Consider the following 20,580-nt stretch of genomic DNA (forward strand, 5'->3'; position numbering starts at 1 on the left):
GAGGTCTTACTGCGCGGAGGTCAGTCTCGGGTAGTCAGTTAATTGAATTTCACATCAGAATCATGGTGACCTTTGGTTATTTCCGGTAGGTTGTCTAGTTGAAAGTGAGCCGCCGGAATTCTGCATCCCAGAGTACTAATCAAGAATGCGTTTTTGTGCTTAATGCATAGTTTCGGTAAATTTGCTTACGGAAATGGGTGAAATCTAGGTTGAACATCCAGATAGGGTTCTTATAAAAATGTTGATAAAGAAATCAATTTCCTATACATGGACATGTACATTCGTTGTACGATTCTTGTATGATTAAGATCTTAGCGTAGAATCTTAAAGGAATATGTTGTACATTGACATGCCTTGCAAGAATCATTAACTATCTACTGAGCCATCTGTCCAGTTCACCAAGAGGCAGAAAACATACATGATGCGATGGTGGGATCGGCTCGCAATCTCATTAATTATATAAATGCAAACATCCACTGCCTATTCCATCGGAGTAGTGTGCGTTAGGATAACGAAAAGAAAGACTTCTCCGCCGTTAACTAAGACGTCGAAAACATTCGTCTTGTTAATAGGTGTTATCATCATTCTCTATCTGCTTAGGATATCCAAGAAGAACGTATCGGCGTCGCTTCGACATATGGTTTAACTTCAATACAAAGAGCCAGTAATCCGAGGTGCATACTTCTCAGGCTCTTTGTTGCCTACTGAGATGTTGGTTGATTATTTTCTGCAAGAGGTATTCCAGATAGGCTTATCGGTTTTTAAAAGGGATTTTACACTAAAAGTGGTTTTACAATTTGATATTAGCAGCAATTACCTGTACTCTGTAACAAATAGGCCAAAAGCTGGAGGAGACAGAATTGTCTAGTTGCTGCTTTGAGCGACGACTCTTTGATCCCCAAGTTTCTTTTGATAGCAGGAGGCTTTTTTCCGACTTCTTAACGGTTTCTCTAACTTTTTCCTGATTTTATCCGACGAAAGTCCGACAATGTCGGACTTAAAGGGAATGGCCCGCCAAAAAATGGGGAGTTTTGGACGGCCCGGTCAAAACCTTAGGCGGGAATAAGGTTTCATTGATAAATATAAGGAGTTTCAAGGCCCCCAAATCACTTGTAAGGTTCAATAGATACTGGCCTTTCATTGGTTTACCGTCTGCGTATCATTTACATACTCTCATTTTGAAAAATATGACAATCTTTACGATCACGTTATTGATTTTTGCAACATTTTCGGTAACGCGCCCCTTGCGGATCTGTAAGGTACCATTCGGATGCTTGAAAAATGCTTCGTCTCGTCGATTCGCTCGCGGATAAAAGCATCAGGTTGACGGCAGCAACTTTTAATTGTTGGAGACAGAGAAGGAAGGAATATGATTATCAGTTTGATGAAAACTTTGCTAAGTTTCTTCTTGGGACTCGAAATCCATACTACTATTCTCTCCATTTTCCATTTTCTCCTCTCTCCAACTCACTACTATCGCTATTGACTGCGTAACATACACTAACATTCTTTCGCTATCATTGCTAACTTCATTTACTAGAACACTGGCCTCTTTGTAGCCGATTATGTAACCCATAGTGGAAACACCTGACAGCGCCGCCCGGCATGATCCACGTGCTACTGGCATATTTATAACTCGTAGTAAATAAGGTTGTAAAAATATGCAAATGAGATGCCGTATATGGAAACCATGACGTCACTAAGCAGTTCTTATTTCTGCTACGGGTGGCGCTGTTGCTTGCTTCTGGAGGCGCTATTCAACCTCTTTAAGTCGGATAAATCAGGAAAAGTTAGTGAAGCCGCTACTAGCGATTGCTGTCGATCAAGTTCGCCACGGGTCCGTTTCATCATTGCGTGGCATAACCCATCGATCGTCAAAACAATCAATTCTCTTAAATTATTAAAACTTGATAAATCCATATATTAGTTGTGTTTCTTGATGAATAGGTTTGCAGTGTCTGGTTGAGATTTACGGACGAGTCTTTCTTGATACTAAAACTAAATTTTCGGTTTTGTGCATCATATGGCCATTCATGTTGTTAATAATTTTCCTCGTGTACGCAACCTCATCCATCTTGCGATCCTTGGCATGGCCAATCAGTACGAGCGGTACGGTCCTTACACTGCAGCAGTAACAAGACAGTCGTACAAAATAAGCGTCCTCTCGGGGCTGTAAGAGAGGAAATAACGCAAAATGACGTCGTTGCATCATTCACTACAGTAACTAATTTAACTGTGTTTCAGCGTTCGGACCAACTTTGACACCCGTACATGCACGCGAAAGATTCAAATTTGTTCTCTCCGCCACCGCTGGCGGTACAGTCTATGCCCTGCAGAAGTTCCCGACACATATCAAGATCCATCCTGACAACATCGCACACAAATTATGGTATCCTCTTTGTTTTATTTACAATCTACCACAACAGCCTGTCGCCGCACGATTTCAATTAACGCATTGTGTGTTCTCATCATACTCATTACAATTAATGGCAACACGTGGTTGCATTGTCGCATGTACATGAAATGTGTTACGTTTTAGTGATACATCACCATACGTAGCTGAAATCGTCTCAATCGGGGAAAATACTGGCATCGATCAATATTAACTGACCAGTCCTTTGACTACCAACTTTGCTGTATACGGGACAGGATAAAGACTGTTAATTCGGCTATCAAGGTCAGAACATGTTCCTTGTTTGGTGAAAGGACTACTGACTTTGCAATAGTGGGACTCATTCGTCATTCAAATTGAAACGTGGATTTTTCATTCAGCAAGTTGAGGAAATCACCAGACACGTACCACGCAGAGGTAAAGGTGGCCTTTTCACTCACCTCAGAAGTTATGGGATGTCTCATAAAGGAATTCTGTATCATTTCTTAACGGACTATGGACTTACTGATCAATGAGCTGACGACTGATCCGCAGGTTAACACTAACATCGTTAAAGAAAAAAACAACAGTGTCTCCCGGAGACAAACGCTGGTATATGACCTATTCAACCTTCAAAGCGGTCTTAATTGCTCTTCCATTAGACATTCCTGTAATCTTATTTCAGCGATCATGACACGTGGCGTCTCAGCCCTTGACTGCACCTTCAGCCCTCTCCAGACATTTGCCGTACGACGCCAGCTGATACGAATGCGTTTCATGAGCGGAAGATGCTGCTGTTGCCTTCTAATACTTCTGGTGTCGCTTATAGGAATCTACTTCACGTATTACGTGAATCCAGGTCTGAAGGGTTTATCATCGGGTGGCATCGTGACCTTGAACCCGCGAAAGCAGGGGAAGAATACGGAGGCACCATTTCGGACGGAGAAGCTTCTTAGTCTTGATGAAGGCCGTAAAAAGATTATGGAAATTGCAAAATTAAAATCTAAGTTAAGAGCCTCGTCACTTGAGAAAAAACCACTTGAGGTCCCACGTGACAACCTAAGGAGAGGCTACTTCAAACCAGCAGATGACGATATAAAAGGAGGTGAAGTTGTCGATCCTGCGCTTAAAACAAAATTATCTCAGAGGCGGCCTGGGAAAAAATACTTTTACCTTGATTTGCGTGGTAACATTGTCACTGATGAACCTGAAGCTGATGCGCATGACAAGCAAAAACCTAAGCAGGCACCCGTGGAGCGGGTAAAAAAACTCGCACCACGTGACGACCCTCAAGTAACCTACGATCAAGATCAAGAAGGCGAACGGAAAATTTCGAAAATTGACAAATCGAAAAGAGGCAAATATTCCGTCGAAGATGAGAACGTGGCCAAGCAAATCACACAGCCATTGGTACGGGTTCAGGGATATATAGGAAAGCCCAAGGCTCAAGAGCACGTGTTTAGACATCAGAAGAAAGTGACACCGAGAAATAGCAGATTTGCTGAACACGACGAGCTACCCCTGCTGCAGGACAACCGCAAGATCTCCATGACTGGCATAAACCGGATGGTCCATTTCACGTGGCGGAGCAACAAACTACCCGAGATTGCCAACGACTGGGTGAAGCAATGGCACACAACAAACGCCATTTTGAAACTAGCATTCTGGGATGACGCATCTATGAATAATCTCGTTGAGCGTCATTTTCAAGATTTCGTACCAGCGTGGAATCGTTATAAGTTTCCAATTGACAGGGTTCGGGCATTTCAGATTCTCGTTTTGTATAAATTTGGAGGCATCTATTCCGATATTGATGTCGTCCCCCTTGAACCGTTGAAGGGGGTTATCAACATGTACCCGTGTGTCCTGGCACAGGAAAACCCCGTGGCCTGTAAGTTTTACAGCAAGCGCAAAACTGAAAAAGCTCCTTGTGTAAGCATGCACATTATGGCTTGCAGGGCAAACCACCCCTTCTTGAAAAAACTGATAAAGAAACTGAAATCCACAGCCTTGTCAGAAGACTGTTCTGCAAAAGCTGCGCAATGCACCAGTGCCGATATTTTGGGTGAAGCTCTTATGAAGTACAAACTTGGCCATCAGTCGCAGGGAAATCTGGTCCAGCTTGTTGTCCCGGACTATTTCAGTTCGACCTTTGACCCTGCAGAGAAAAAGAATATCCAAATAGCTTGCGCTGATGATGCTTCGTTAGACAATGAGCAGAAGCGACTTTGCAAGATTCTTCTTGAGGATGGATTTAAAAGTAAAGTTCCCGATTCGGCATATATGTTACGCAAATTTCTTCATACCTGGGGTTCAAGGTCAAATGCAAATCAGGGAGTTATCACGGATGGCTCTGTCTCGGTTTACGATTCAGTGGTCAATATGATCAATGGTGAAACACTGATTTAGTGTATGAATGTATTTTGCACAGTGCCCAATCGATGGAAACGTATTGTGTATTGGGGAAGAGCTTTCCGGTAACGAATAAACCAACCCGATCTTTCATGACTTGTGAAATTGAGAGTGCATTTCACCGCTGTAAGAGTTTGAAATATCCCATCATACAATGTCCGGGGAACAAAGGATTCTACTATGCGCTTTAATCTCTGAGCAATTGACGGTCATGGTTTCTATAGAGTCATATGCCGTAATCCGTCGGCGTCTATAATTATAGGGCCGGACGCATTTCTGCTTCTACTACATTGAGAGAATATACGGGCGAGTCTAGTATGGCCCATAACCGGTTTATTCATTTGATTGGGTGCCGTTTTGAGAACAAGAACAGCTAAGAGATTTACTGAACCTAGATTCTAGGCTTGTCCAGCTCTGAACATGGCGGAATTTACCAAGCTTAGAATGGTAATCGAAAGCAAGAAAAGTATGAAACACATATATCATATCATGGTGACTGTACATGTTGTGGTGTTGGGAAATGAGAACTGATTACTGCAACAAATAAAAGTAGGGAAATGTTGGTTTTGGTTACGGTAAACTTGGCTTTGTTCATGCTAACCATCAACTTCTTGCGAGCGGATTTATTGATAAGAGCTGCGAAAATCGTTCTTTTAATGCTAGAATAATCAAAGAAATTTCGTTTTGTTCGAAATAGGTTTTTTCATGAACTTGAGTTCTAGCTTTAAATTGGCTTTATATCGTTTTAAAAGGTCCTTTAGACTTATCTCAGGGATAAGCTAACACCAAGTCGATAAGTGACTTCCTTGTTTTGAACAACCTAGCCCTGATATGGAACTCTGTTTTTTAAACCTATCATAAGCTCTTGACACGTGACAAGATCCCCCCCCCCCCCCCCCCCCCCCCCCACACACACACACGCAATCATCATACTGGACCATTCCGGGGACAGAGTAAAAATGCTACTATCATGATGGATGAGGTGATATCACCTATCAATTAAAAAGTTCCAACAAAAACAGTTGCACGCGTACGTAAACAGGATATATTGACTTTTGTCACAAGAATATCCAAGCATTGAGAGTAGTTGTTTTAGTTCACCACGTCTCACCTAGGTGGTCAAATTTGCTTTATTCTGTTCTGCCATCTGGGAGAGAAGAGTAGAACCAATCTTGTTCAATTAGTTAAGAGCTGTTGACAGGATTTTCTGGTTACTAATGTCAATATATGTGTACACGTATATAAATATAGAAATGTGGTTTAGGAGCTACTTTTTTTCGAGAAATTTTGTTATAAAGTAAGCACCTCACCTATCAAGACAAGAGCATTTTTACTCGGCTCCAAAGTTTTGTCACGAATTCAAAAACCAAGACTTTTTGGGATTGGATCCACGCCCTATATCCTCCTCGATCATGGGGCATGCTTTGTGTTTTCACAACATGTTACAGCAGGCTGTTGGCGGATGATTCAGGACATCCTTTGTTTTTATATATCCATAACAATCAACGACAACACGTGCCGCATGAAGGGAAGCCGTTATGCATTCAGTAGTACATCACTTACTGAGGAAGCAGTGGTATAAATCGGGGCAAAATGTGCTGTTATTTGGCGGGCAGTGGTCAATATCTTAAAGACAGTCTTACAGTCGCCATCTTTGCTGTATGTGCGTTACAGGACTGACACATACTGCAGGACACGTTGGATGGTTTATTAAGCTATCCTGACGTTTCAAAGTGGTCTGTTGAAATATTCAGTAAAAGTACGGACATATTCTCATTCAACTCGAAACCTGGATATCTTATAAATCAACTTAATCATTACATGCGAGAATTCATGCGAGAATTCACACGTGAGAGGCAAGTTAATGGACATGATGATTATTGAAATCCACATTCATAACTTTTGATTGACATTAAAAGCAGTGAACTTGATAGTTACTGTTCTCTCGCTTGATAGACTGGTTACATTTGAACTCGTTGAAGAAAAACTACTTTTGAGAGTCGCTCGTTGATATTCGCCTTGTTCGTCAACTTCCGGACACTCGAAATCATACACTCTTCCAGGAAACGGACTCGTATCGGCTCATCTCTAATTCCACCAGGTCGGTTCCGCCGACGCCAATTGATAAAAATGGCTTGTACTAGCGGACGATACGTGTGCTGTCTTGTAATAGTCCTGGTGACGTTCATAGGAATATTCTGTATGTACCACCTGAATCCAATTCTAAAGAGGTTACATTTATCAACGGGTGGCATCTCGGATTTGAATCCGCGGAAGGACACAAAAACTGAGGATTGGAAAAAGAAGATTCTAAGTGTCGACGAAGTACGTAAAATAAAAATAGAACTTGCTAAATTAAAGTCTAAGGTATGGGCAGAGTCACATTTTCCTAAAGGACCACATGGCCGTCAGAACGGTAACGTACCTCTCGTAGATGATAAGGATGTGAAACAAAGCAATGTCCTACATTCTGTGCTTGCAACAAAAGTGCCTGATATGCCTGAGCAACCGAAGACGAAACACTCTAAACTAGATTTGGGCGGTAAAACTGTCACAGATGTGCATGGATCTGAAACGAATGAAGTGAACGAGTCACTGCCACCAATGAGGCAAGTAAATCGACTTGCATCAGCTAATCATCTGACGGGTAATTTTGATCAAGGAAATAAAAAGAAAAATGCACATCTTGTGCACACAACAAAAGTGACCGAGCGACCTATGAACAATAAATACTTTTACCTTGATTTGCGTGGTAGGTTTGTCACGGATGAACCCGAGTCTGACCGAGATAACGTGAATAGACGACTGCTACCACATAGGCAGGCTAAGCAAACTGTACCAACTGGCCATACCAAAGGTAACTTTCAACAAGCAGATGAGGAGGAGATTCAGAAAAGTAAAGCTAATGTGCTAACAAAAACGAAAGTGTCTGAGCGACCACAACATCCGCCTAGGCAGGCAGGGCAACCTGTTCTAACCGGCCGTGCGAAAATAAGCCGTCAACAACCATCTGAAAATAAAAATGAAAATCTGCACTCTGTGCTTGCAACAACAAAAGTGTCTGAGCGACTGGCTCAGAAAAAACACTTTTACCTTGACATGTGGGGTAAAAAGATCTATGAGGAACCTGAAGCCGCCACAGACAGACCACTACATCCGCCTAGGCAGGCAGGGCAACCTGCTCTAACCGGCCGTACGAAAATAAGCCGTCAACAACCATCTGAAAATAAAAATGAAAATCTGCACTCTGTGCTTACAACAACAAAAGTGTCTGCACAACCGATGACTAAGAAAAAAACCTTTTACCTTGACATGCGGGGTAAAATTATCACTGATGAACCAGAAACTGAACCTGTTGAAGAAGACATACCATTCCGACCACCTTGGCTAGTAAGGAAACGTGTGAAAACTGGCCGTAAGAAAAGTAACTTTCAACTAGCAAATAAAAATGAGATAAAGGAAAATGAAAATGTGCATCTTGTGATTACAACAACAAAAGTGCCTGAGCAGCAGCCAACAAAGAAAAAACATTTTAACACTGATTTCTTTGGTAGAGTTGTCACTAATGAACCTCAATCTACTACAGATAGTGTGTACAGCCCATTGGAACCACATAGACAGGTTACGCAACCTGAACCAACTGGCCGTCAGAAGAGTGACTTTCAACAAGCAGATAAGGACAACGGAAGTGAACATACAAAGCCTACAACACCCAAAATATCTGAGCATCCGACCACGAAAAAACACTTTTACGTTGACTTGTGGGGTAATATATTCACGGACGAACCTGAAACTGCTACTGCAGCACCAACTGGACGTCAAAAAAGTAAATTGCAACAGTTAGATCAGAAGGAGAATGAAAATGTTCACCATAGGTTTACACCAACAAAGATGCCTGAGCAACCAATTAAGAAACAACAATACGATGTGTTGGGTAGGGTTGTCACAGATAAACCTGAAATTGATACAGATGACGTGAATGCACCAATGCAACCACACCATCAGGTAAAACAACCTGTAACAACTGGCCGTCCGAAAAGTAACTTTCAACAAGCAGATGAAAGGGAGATTAACGGCAACATCAATGTGCAGCACCCAGTGCTGACGACTACAAAAGTGACTCAGATTGATTTATTGGTCCATCTGACGTGGCGCACCAACAAACTACCCGAAATTGCCAACCACTGGGTGAAACAATGGTCATTAACAAACGCCATTTTGAAACTAGCATTCTGGGATGACGCAAACATGAATGCTCTCGTTGAGCGTCATTTTCAAGACTTCGTACCAACGTGGGAAAGTTATAAGTTTCCTATTGACAAGGTGCGAGCATTTCAGATTCTCGTTTTGTATAAATTTGGAGGTATTTACTCGGATATTGATGTTGTCCCTCTCAAACCTTTGGAGGAGCTTATTCACCGCTACCCGTGTGTCCTGGCGCAGGAGAACCCCGTGGCCTGTAAATTCTATAACAAGCCCCGGCCGGGAAATGCTCCCTGTGTGAGCATGCATATAATGGCCTGTAGGGCAAATCACCCCTTCTTCGGATCAGTGATAAACAGCCTAAAGGAAGCAACTTTATTTCTAGACTGTTCTGAGAAACCTGCTCAATGTACCAGTGTCGATATTCTTAGCAAAACTCTTATGAAGTACAATCGCCGCGATCACTCCGATAACGATAAGGTCCACTTAGCTAAACCGGACTATTTCAGCCCGACGTTCGACAGTGCAGAGAAAAAGAAAGTCCAGATAGCGTGTGCTAGTGGAGTCTTAGACAATGAACAGAAACAACTTTGTAAAATCCTCCGCAAGGATGGATTTAAAAGTAAAGCCTCCGATTCGGCATACATGCTGCACAAATTTCTTCATACCTGGGGTTCAAGGTCAAATCTAAACCAGGGAGTAATCCGTGATGGCCCTGACTCGGTTTACGATCTGACTGACAATGTGATTGATGGTAAAACATTGATTTAGCGTGTATATTGAGGACAGTGTGATACCGGACAAAATGTTCTCGCTCCTAGAGTTCTGATTACAAGAAACTGACTCGGAAAGTATTGCTTGATGAAAACGTTATTTAACTTCAAAACTACCAGAAAAAGTCATACAGCCTGTACCATTTAATGTCCCGCTCACAGCAAAAATACAACAGTGTGTTTTGATTGACTGCATGCGTTAAATAGACAACACTGTCACGTTTCGTGTGTCGATTCTTTATTTTGCTTCCATCATGCATGTAGTGCTCAGAATGTATTGCAGATGGCGTTCGCGAATAATGACATTCGTGTGGAGCTCCTTCGTAATAGTTCCACTGATGTCCACCAGGCCTCGTTTGGCTTACTTACTTACTTACAATAAAAATAGACCAAACTTTTTTGGACATCTTGCAGAAGGACCCACGGTCTTCTCAGCTGTGAAAATATTGTGTGGACTGTTAATGCAATGTACGCTACCGTATCAGGAGCTGAAAGGGTGTTTGTTTGCGCAAAGAACATCAATGACGTCACCAATCCGCCGCGAGCCGCGATCTTTGACTCCGTCTGGGTCAAGGTTACGTCCCATTGTTCATGATGTCGTATGGTATTTATGCAATGCAACCGAGTGTTGTTGGGCTCATAGCGTATATACATGTAGATATCGGTCCGAAATATGTAACAGAGATAGATTTTATGCCTAATGAGATGAAGGCCGCTGCAGCGATCGTCGGATCGGGTCAAATGTTTGATTGAAGAATTCCATGGAAGTGATCCCAACCCTTTACTTCTCTGAAAGAGGCCCCTCGGACTTGTATTTTCTCAGTGACTGGGATAAAGTCAAAGAACGGATCACCCCGGCATATAATATATAATATGCGGACTAACCGCACTGCTCTCACGTTCTTGATAATCATTTTGATGAAGGAGTGGCCAGGAATCAAGTTTATGCATGGAACAGTATAAGCGGGCCCTCTCGTCCAAGTGTTCATTAGGCCGAATCCACCTTACTCGTATGTGCCAGACTTTTAAACATGAAATGAGATGAAAGTGTAAAAAAGTAGGCTTAAACGCTGGTCGTGCGAGATCCCCTTTGAAAGACAAAAGTAAGTTGTTCTTAAACATGAAAAACTAAACATGTGCTTCAATATTTAGTTGAGGCGACCAGTGTTTGCTCGAGGGTTATCATGCCCAGTCCGCAGTGCCGAAGGTTCCCCGTCGATTATCTGCAAATGCAATTATCACAGCTTGAATGGTTTGTATGCATGAGCACTGTGTCACCATTATTTATCGACATCGAGCGCAGTGGTGAAGTGTGTGCAAACTACACCTGTATACAATGGAAATAAATGTATGGAGGAACCGAAAATGGAAGGTAAGTTTCAGCTTCGGTTAAGGTTTTACTTTAGGGTTGGCAATAAGCACCACCATTTTGGTTAGAACTCGAAATCCTTAAGCAAATAAAACTCCATCATAATTCAAAACATGGGAGGCCGTTCTCTGGAAGACAAAGAACAAACTCCTTTTGGAATTGGCATTCGCTTCAATATTGAGGAGTTCTAATATCTTTTGGATTTCACGTTCTAGCCTAAATGGTGGTCCCTATTGTCAACCCTTAACTTAGAGTAACCAGCCTGGTAAGTTCTACTGGTTTGTGTTCCAAAATCGAAATGCGTCCTGGGTTTTGGTTCACCAGTAGATTGGGAAATTTGTGTAGTTCATTCCGATTTGCTACTTTCGGCAACCCTTATCCTAAGCTAAACCCCGCATTCCCCCTTTTACTGGGCACACATAGAACCCGGGACACATTAAACCAAGTACGCATTGTGATGACTTCGCAAACCGGGGAATAGAGTAAGGCAGATTGGCAACTGTAACTTCTGGGATAGGGAGATAAGAAAATAATACTTTTTATTCAGCTGGTCCACCATAGCTTGCACATTTCCTAGCTCGTAATAGTAATTTTTAGGCCTTCTATAATCCTCTAGTATTTGAATGTGAATAACAAGAGCAACGATTGCCAATGACCCTGCTGGTCAATCAAGTCTCCGCCTAAAGAAACTTACTCCCGTCGTGGGCCTACCTCTAATGTTCACATACACTGGCATACTACAGTGGCCGTTAGGCGTGCAAAACTCGAGCATATACCTACGACTTGAATTGGAAGCACTTTAAGTCAATTTTTATTGAAGCGCGTTTAACCTATTGTAGTCCCAATGAACTTCATACGACCATTCATCTCATGGCCAGAGTCCTCTATTAAAACATGTGTACATTACGTGTACATTGTTGTGCATAGGTTTTGGTAAAAAAAGTACTCATTGGACCAATCAATCTGCACAAAATGTTATATGTGTCAAGAAGAACCCTTTGCCAATAGCATAATAAAGTTTTAAAAAATTCCAATACCGATTGCCTGAGAAAAAAAGATTTCCGTACACCATATCCATCAAAACGTCACTGGCGCATTGATATGGCCCTGTCAAAGTACAAGTTCTAAACTGACCAGTGAGACCACATTTTCTTAAATATATTATCAAAAAGCATATTTCTGTGATGGCCTGACTCTACACAGATTGAGAATTAATTCCACTTTGGTCCATCCCAGCCATGTATTTACCACAACTTGACATTTTGATAAGCTCTATGTGACTGTGCCACACTTCCGCTCGTGGATGAATACAGGTCTCTGCCCTCATGAGTGTACATAACGAGTGTTTGCTGAATGCCTGCATGTCTATTCGCTTCATACGCATATCTCAGCATGACCTATAAAATGCATTCTCAATTCTCTGCATCGTCATTGATTATTCTAGGCCGTGATATCGTAGAGTGGTTACTCTGAGCTGATATCTACATGAAGTAAACGCATCAGCCCGCAACTGCAACACTTTACTTAGATATAAACACGGAAAATTATTGAATATTACTCGATATTTTGGTGTTACCATTCATTCCTCAAAGGTCGAATGACACGTTACAAAAATCATAAATCAATTATTGTAACTGACGAGGTGGTCAGAAAATACCCGAACTTGTTTTCGATAGTATTACGTGTAAAGTTGGTTGCATGGCCTTCATGAGATCGGTGTGTGGCGTATGATTTCAATAGTTTTACCCTTATAAAAAGGGGGTACATCACTAAGTGGCTTAGGTAAATAGAAATGCAATTATACACAGTGCCCTAATGTAGTTATTATGCATACAAATTTGTTGAAACTTTGTGTTCATAGTATTTGTATACATGAATATTTCTCCACGTACAACGTCAATGTTGAAATTTCTGTTCAGTGCGTACTGGTATTAGTTATAAGACTATTACGCCATTGTAAGTTTTCAAATTCTTTTTCAAAATTCACATTTTTATCAAACGTTGTGGGCCTTTAACGCCATTCGGACTGGATGACAAAATGGGGAGTTATGGAGAGTTGTTTTAAGTACAGGGGTTAAATTGAATAGAAACGACCACTTTTGAAAACAATGTTGACGTAACTACGTGTCAACAGTATATTTCAGAAGCTTAGGGGACTCATGATCTGGTCTTATCCTCTTTCAGTTAGAATCAACAAATCACTGGACCACGGCTGGTCTTGGATGGTGTTGCTCGGATGTTTTTCGATATTCTTCCTCGTCCAAGGAATTGACAAATGTATGGGACTGATCTACCTCGAGCTCCTTGAGAAGTTGGAAGGGAGCGCCTCTACCACGGCCTGGGTCATTGCAATAGCTACTGCGGGCAGGCTCATTGTTGGTAATTATATGGGACTGCCACTGGTTTTAGACGGTATACAAATAGTAAAGAACAGTTACCGAAGGCCGGATTTGCATACGATTTGCGATGTCAATTGTCCCGAGCACTTGTTAATTGCCTTAAACTAAAAACATGACGTGAAATGACATGAGGGTGAAAAGTGATAATGTGAATCTTATGTAGTCCGCTATTTTGCGATAACTTGTTACTAGACACCACAGTGACACGTTACAATTCAAGTAACATCTATGTTAATCAGCCTATTAGACTCATTCACTAAAGATATAGTATATCATAAACAACTATAGTGTCATCAACTGTCATAGAGACATACAGAAGAAAGCAAGCACAAGTGGCCATGACAGCATTTTATTGAACCTTAACACGAAGACTCACTTATTTTGCTTTCAGCCCCTTTCACCAGTGCCCTTTGTAAGAGATTTGGGTGCCGCATCATAAGCATAGTTGGTGGGTTGATCGCCTCTGTGGGCTTGCTGCTTGGATCTTTCCCTATCAGTATCCCGTATGAGTTTTTCTCCCTCGGTCTGTGCTATGGTAAGTATGGTTTAAGTGATTAATACTAAATTGAAGGTAGTAATTGTCTCACCATACGCCGTGAGTCTATGCCGAATAGGTTGCCGGGCATCTCGACGAGGTCTTGGGCGAAATGACAGTTCCACCCGAGCGGTAAATGGTGAGAACATTTATTCTTACAGCGTGAGGCATCAAATTCCAATCTAAAATACTTCAACTAAACATCGAAATGTGATTTTGACAACTTTTTGACTTCTTCAATGTCATGTACCAACAGCTAAAGTGAACCGTAAAGAAGAAACTGTCTCCTTTATTTAGATACGGTAAGTGATTTGTGAGAGTTTGGATTTGTGAGAATGACGTAATTATCGATGCTGTTTCTTATTTCAAATGTTTGCGTAATCCGTTTCTATGATTCCATCTTTCAGGTCTCGGCACTGGGCTCTACTACCCGTGTGCCCTGATCATGACCGTCAAATACTTTGACAAAAGACTTGGCCTAGCTGGAAGCGTCAGCGCCTCAGGAGGAGGCTTGGGAATGATGATTTTTCCGCCACTATTTGATTTTCTCATTTCCACGTTTGGGTTCGGTGGAACACTTTTTGTCCTCTCAGCAATTAATTTACATGTCGTAGTAGTGGCTTTACTCTTTCGGCCTCCAATTATAGTAACGGCCGAGGAAAACGAAGCTCCAATCGAGCAAGATGGTCTACTGAACGGTGGAATTTGTGATGAGTCAAAGTTTCTTTCGTCAGACGAAGGGAGTGACCCGAATGGTGCTAAGAATGATTCTGTTGTTGGAAGGACAATAAAATCACCAACTGTGGACAATCAGGAAGTTTTTATAGCGAAGGCTGCAACGAGAGGAGCAGAACGCAACAACGCGAATATACATAGTTTTTCTCACGGCGCCATTGAAACAGACGATATATTTAATTGTGAGAAAGATACATGTACAAAAAGCATGTGTTCCTGTCCGGATTTAGTTCGTGAATGCTCAACAAACGAAGCTAGTGACGCCTGTATTCAAGTTGGTGAAGGCAAATTCACAACGAACCAATCTGCACAATCGTCAAACGATGATTTGGGCAAAACTTCAGGGAGATGTTGCACCAAGAGACCAGCTTTCCTACCGGACCTCTCCCTGTTGAAATATCCCGGGTTCTGGATGTATCTAGGCCAGACCATGCTGGTAGGATTCGCACAGCTCTCCTTCATGACATTCTTCCCTGCGCTTGCAAAGGAACGTGGTGCCACTCTATCGGACGCTGCCATGCTGTTAACCGTCTCGAGCATCGTAGACATTCCTGCCAAACTTCTCACAGGATTTTTAGTTGATAGAAAGATGATACGGCCACACAGAAGACACGTCTTGAACACCACGATATTCCTCAACGCCATGGTAATATCATTGACACCATTGACCTTCTCTTTCGCGAATTTAGCCGCAGTGGGAATTGCCTTGGGTCTGACGCAAGGGGTTTACATCGCTCAGCTACTCGTGGTGTTTGTGGATATTGTTGGCAGGGAGAGACAGGCTGATGGATTGGGATTGGCCATGTTCTCTAGGAGTATAAGTTTGCTTTGTGGGCCATCTGTTATAGGTAAGTGGCTCATCTTCCTTTAGTTCCTTAATGAAGTGTCTTGGCATCACTGAGCTATGCATTGGCGAGGAAGAGCTGAACTTAGTATGGTAGCGGTCGCTGCACATTACAGTTTCAAATATTTCATCATATTTTGCTGGCTAACTGGTGAAATTATTGGCCTGCACGTATTATGTCTGAGAAGAAATGTGCTAAAACCACTGCTTAGTTCCTATTCTATTGGTCATCACGCGGTGTTATCACGGTGGTGATTCAAATTTAGTAAATCGGTCAAGTGCCACAATAGACCTGCCAGAATCTTTTGTGGCTGGTGGAATTGAGAGGCGAAATGAGTTCAAAGGACTGCCGTTGACCACATTGAAATTTGTGGACATAAGAATGCAGCTTATCTTTTGTATCCCGTTGCCGGTATATTAACTTTAATCGAAACCATAAGATTTAATACTGTCGTAGTTGTGTGAATGTGACTCGTCAACCGACAGCCTTACATATGATTCTGCTACACAGACCAGCTTATTTTCTTGGGGGCATCATGATGGCAACCATCTTCACCGCCAAAAGGCAATGTGAGGCCCGGGAGGTGGCACGAACCCAACAATGCCCAAGGTGTTCATCAGGATGGATTGTCGCCCAATACTGCACCCTCTCATCATTTCACTAGAGACGGAAGGTCAGAGCAGGCCACTTTTCTAAATTTAGTCCTTAGCACCCTCTACATGTTTATCAACACAGTATATACACATATTTGCAATTGATTTTTTTCGCTTAGGTTTCATCAAGGACATCACTAAGTCATACAACCCCTCGTTCTACATGTGTGGTGCAGTGGGAGCGACGGCTGGCTTCCTGTTCCTAATACAGTTCTTCGTCCCGGTCCCCGCTTCGAAGTCGAGCAGTACCATCATAGAGCCATATGAGGATATCAAGCAGGAGCTGAACGTGCCGGGAGAATTGGCCATATCGACTCTATCTTTATAGCAGGAATTCGATGAGGCACATTCGCAAACGTAGCCATCCGGGTGTAGGAACTTTCTCAGGCTACATCACTGAGTAGGGGAAAGGTGGACACGATCAATTTTCACGAAGTCGTCAAATGGCGTGTGCACAATTCTGCTCGTTCAAATTGTCACGTTTCACCCTTTTGTCTTATCCTGACACATTTTTAAACCTATGTCAAGTAGCAAACATCCCTGTGACAGCTAAAGTGACACTTGAATCATGACAGTTTAAAACAACGTTATCCTATGTAATCCTGGTCTGAGACGAAGTTACATCAACAACAGGTAGGCCCATTGGTGCTGTTCCAAGCAACCTGGCGACTTCAATCTCCACAAACCCCGGAGAAAGCATGCCGATCCACCGTCGTTGTGCGCATATCCATCCTTCACCGCCGATAACTCCCCCCGATCGGCCATCAGAAGGGCTGTCACTTTATCGGTAGTCTCCCTGCATTCCCTTCATTTTCCACGCGTCCTCTGTCGCGACAACACTAACATTACACTCACTCGTGGTTGTCGCACGAGACACGCACTGAAAGCCATCATAATTGAAGACCAGGTGTTCAATGAGTAACGGTTCCAGGGATGCTGACCTGACCCAGATGCACAGGGCATTTTGTATAGAAGAAGGGTAACCTGATCCGGAGGTTGGCACTATCAATTCAGGCCGTCATTCAATTACTTTGTGTCGAGCAGTTTGATTGGTCACCCGTTTATGAGGGTGCGTCCGACAGATTACCTGGCAGTAGTTATCGGCGGTGAAAGGAGGAGACTTTAGGACCGATATTCACCACCGATAAGTCGGCATGCGGAGAAAGGGGTGTGCACCTCGCATAGTAAACTCGGCAAGTGGGATAGGTTTGTCAAGTTTATGAAAATACCAGGAAACAGCCATTTCACGAAAGTAGTTCCATCTGGTAACAATCCTAGAATTCTAGCCTGGCTAGGTGTCGTGGTGGAAATGTCATAAAGAGTCAATCGACTTATACCAGAAAAGTAGATCGCTCATTTTCAAAAGAGATGCGCATAAACGTGGCGGTGTGTCACTTTCAGTGAAATAAAGAACGAACAAGTCATTTCCAAAAAGCGGGCTACATACGATTCACGATGCTACTTTTATCCTTACGTCGTGTTTTCAAGTCAACTCGTGACAAGTGAATCATGACTGGCTAGTGGTGGTGACGCGGCCCATCTCATATCGCACCTACATAGTCTAGTGGTTGTGACACTGACCGTCTCTGAGGTTCTTGCACTTGATTGAGCGTCTCCTGACTGTGACACTGTCCATCTCGTCGCCGCACTTACCAACTAATTTCAGAGAGTCTACTGGCAGTTATAAACTTACTGCGGGGTCTCCTGCTTGCTACACATTCCGTCTCGTTTCCGTACTTTCCATCTTATTAGTGTCAACTGGTTGTGACACTGTCTGTCTATATAGTGTCGGCTCTTGACAAATTTATTCAGAATCTACTAGTTGAGCCTCTTTCAGTGTCGGTACATGTAGTATTTACGCTGCGAGCAGAACCATAAAGCTTACTCTGCATGCTAGCTTTAATCAACTCCGAATTATTTCGACTCATCAAATCGATTCTGAAAGTAGACTTCATATCGTCACGGAATTTCTTGCAACCGAGACAGTATAAATAAAAGTTTATGGCGGGGTTTATCATTATACAAGTTAAAGCAATCTCGTATAAAACGTGCCGTAACTCACGTAGGGACGGGTCCGTGTCCTCGAGATATGGATAGATCGCATCCCAAAAGAGGTGATCTAACGTGAAGGGCGTGACGGCTATGGTGAAGACCCAGGTCACCAAGAGAAGCATGACTGTGATCTGCCTATCCTGGCTACGGCGGGACTTGCGCACCGAATCGCTTCGGACCGAATCCGAAATCCCGAGATTCTTCGACTCTTGCCCACGTTTCGTGACGTTGTATACAATTAAGACATTTAGGATAAGTAAACTGAACAATGGCGTGTAAAAAACTAGATACGTTAAGCTGTGTTGGAAGGCGATTTCGTAGTCTGGTGAAACGATGGCGACATCGAAAGGACACTTAAATTTCAAGACGTTCGCCTGCGGATACGCGACCCTAATGAACTGTTGCGCGTTGAAAAGTGCAGCAACCACAGCCATTGCGATAATGCATTTCTTGGATCGACGTGGCGTGCACAGTGTGACGCTTCTTAACGGAAACCCGACAGCTATAAAACGATCCACTGTCATTAAGACCAACGTCCAATGAGAGTTCGACATACTGAAATAAGCCACGAATATAAACTCCTTGCAGAATATATCGCCATTTACCCAAAACGTGTCCGGGGTCAGTTTTAGAAGATATCGCTGGAAGGAATACACCAGTAAAGTAAATGAGTCAAAGAAAGTCAGAGCACGCATGTAAACACATGTCGACTGTCTTGCATATTTTCTAAGAACAAGAAACGATAAAATATTCCCAATTATTCCAATAAAAATCAATGTTGGCGAAACTATCATATTCGTCACAAATATAATGTCATTGAACAGCTTTTGGTGCTCTGCTGGCGGAAGCCGGTCTTGTACGGTTTTTACAGGAGGTGGCCTGTTTGTGGCCCGATCTTGATCGAATATGGCCGTCATATTAACGTCTCTTGTCTGCGCGCTGGTAGAGTATGGAGGACATGCAGATGAGGTCACAGTCGGTTCTAGAATGGGTTTTTTATTGACTCTAAGGCCTCCGTCATTTCAGTGGGATAACGCAGCCGTACCGAGATCGGTTACTTATCAACTCCGTATGGCCAAACCAGTGCGGAAAGACAGGGAACCGGTCTTTTTACGGGTGTGTCAGGTTTGGGAGGTCAAAAACTAATCTAATCATAGCCGTTGCCAGTTAGCAGCAAAATCGCACACATTTCCAAATGTATTTCGTTAGGTCCTATACCGATTTGTGACCAGGTACATCGGTTTATTGGCAACAAACCCTGGCCTGACGATGAAGCGTTCTGGTAAACTCACTTAAAGTAGGAACTCATTCGGGGACTTGGTATCAGAAAAAATCGGGTCATACAAAGAAGGAACAGCGTAATGATAATGTTGCTGTGATAGAAAAATGGCGCTGTTCTGCACTCATTTTTGACTTCGACTGCTTGTCTGATGCTTCGTTTTTACCTGTTCTTCTTATAAGCGAAATCACTACAGCATATTTCAGGAACAGGTGAGAAGCAGGGGAAGGGGTACTGCGAATGGGGCTTCCAAAAAGATGAAGTGATCGGATTCGCGGTTGCAGACGAACCCGCACATCCATACTTTACCATTTGGAAAACAGGGATCTCACTCTATGTTCATCGATTTCAAAATCCCACGCGTGTCGCCAAATGTTACAAAGCACGAAAATATATTGAACCCACTGCTCTGTTAGCACTTTGACGCGTTGCGTAGAGCACATGTCTCTTCAGCGGATAGGTAAGTTATAAGATCCTGAAAATAGAATGTCCTGTACAACAGTTCTTTGGAATGTGATGTCAGTTGCAAGGTGATATCACGAGACGTCCGCCTACTTGAAACACCGTGTCGTTCTTTATGTCACGAATGACAAGTGAAAGGTGACACGTCACATTTGAAAATCATGGTTTGCTAAGTTTTAATAGCATCTAGTTGCAAGTTGTAACAAGTACTGTTTTAGGTAAACCCAGTCTTATGTACAATAGGCCCTTTGGCAGATACACCGGTACCACCTCGGGTTGGGAAAACAAACCATCTTTACAATAGATCTTCATGCTTAAAGACGCCGCCAGACAGTCTCGAGAGACATTTTCTGGCGTCATTTACCGTAAAAACCTATTGTGTAAAGTTTGTTTTCCCGACCCTAGGTGGTACCGGCGTATCTTGCAAATGGTCGATTCGCAAGTTAATACCTACCACGGACAAGGGGAAGATGTCTGTCTGGAATGAAATAT

The 20,580-nt window shown here is 42.7% G+C and overlaps 1 protein-coding gene across 2 annotated transcripts; it reads left to right on the top strand.

The window, feature by feature from the left end:
• Window positions 1–6,349: 6,349 nt before the first annotated feature.
• On the top strand, window positions 6,350–19,157 carry LOC135499517 (monocarboxylate transporter 14-like). 2 transcript variants are annotated; one of them, XM_064790318.1, is made up of 5 exons: window positions 9,760–11,131; window positions 13,313–13,507; window positions 13,919–14,062; window positions 14,470–15,645; window positions 16,415–19,157. In XM_064790318.1, exons 1-5 carry the CDS (start codon window positions 11,110–11,112, stop codon window positions 16,621–16,623), a joined length of 1,746 nt encoding a protein of 581 aa, XP_064646388.1. In that variant the 5' UTR covers window positions 9,760–11,109; the 3' UTR covers window positions 16,624–19,157. The 2 variants fall into 2 exon arrangements, 1 of the variants encoding a protein (XP_064646388.1); XR_010449303.1 differs by lacking the exons at window positions 13,919–14,062; window positions 14,470–15,645; window positions 16,415–19,157 and having other exon boundaries at window positions 6,350–11,131; window positions 13,313–13,450.
• The last annotated feature ends 1,423 nt before the right edge of the window (window positions 19,158–20,580 follow it).

The sequence above is a fragment of the Lineus longissimus genome, chromosome 15 (assembly GCF_910592395.1).
Source record: "Lineus longissimus chromosome 15, tnLinLong1.2, whole genome shotgun sequence".
Taxonomy (NCBI): Eukaryota; Metazoa; Nemertea; class Pilidiophora; order Heteronemertea; family Lineidae; genus Lineus; species Lineus longissimus.

Excerpts from the sequence above, each read along its gene's own strand:
- LOC135499517 (XM_064790318.1), top strand. The coding sequence starts at position 11,110 with ATGGAGGAACCGAAAATGGAAG. Across the intron at positions 11,132-13,312 it reads GGAGGAACCGAAAATGGAAG|TTAGAATCAACAAATCACTG; the intron begins GTAAGTTTCAGC and ends ATCCTCTTTCAG. Across the intron at positions 14,063-14,469 it reads CTCCCTCGGTCTGTGCTATG|GTCTCGGCACTGGGCTCTAC; the intron begins GTAAGTATGGTT and ends TCCATCTTTCAG.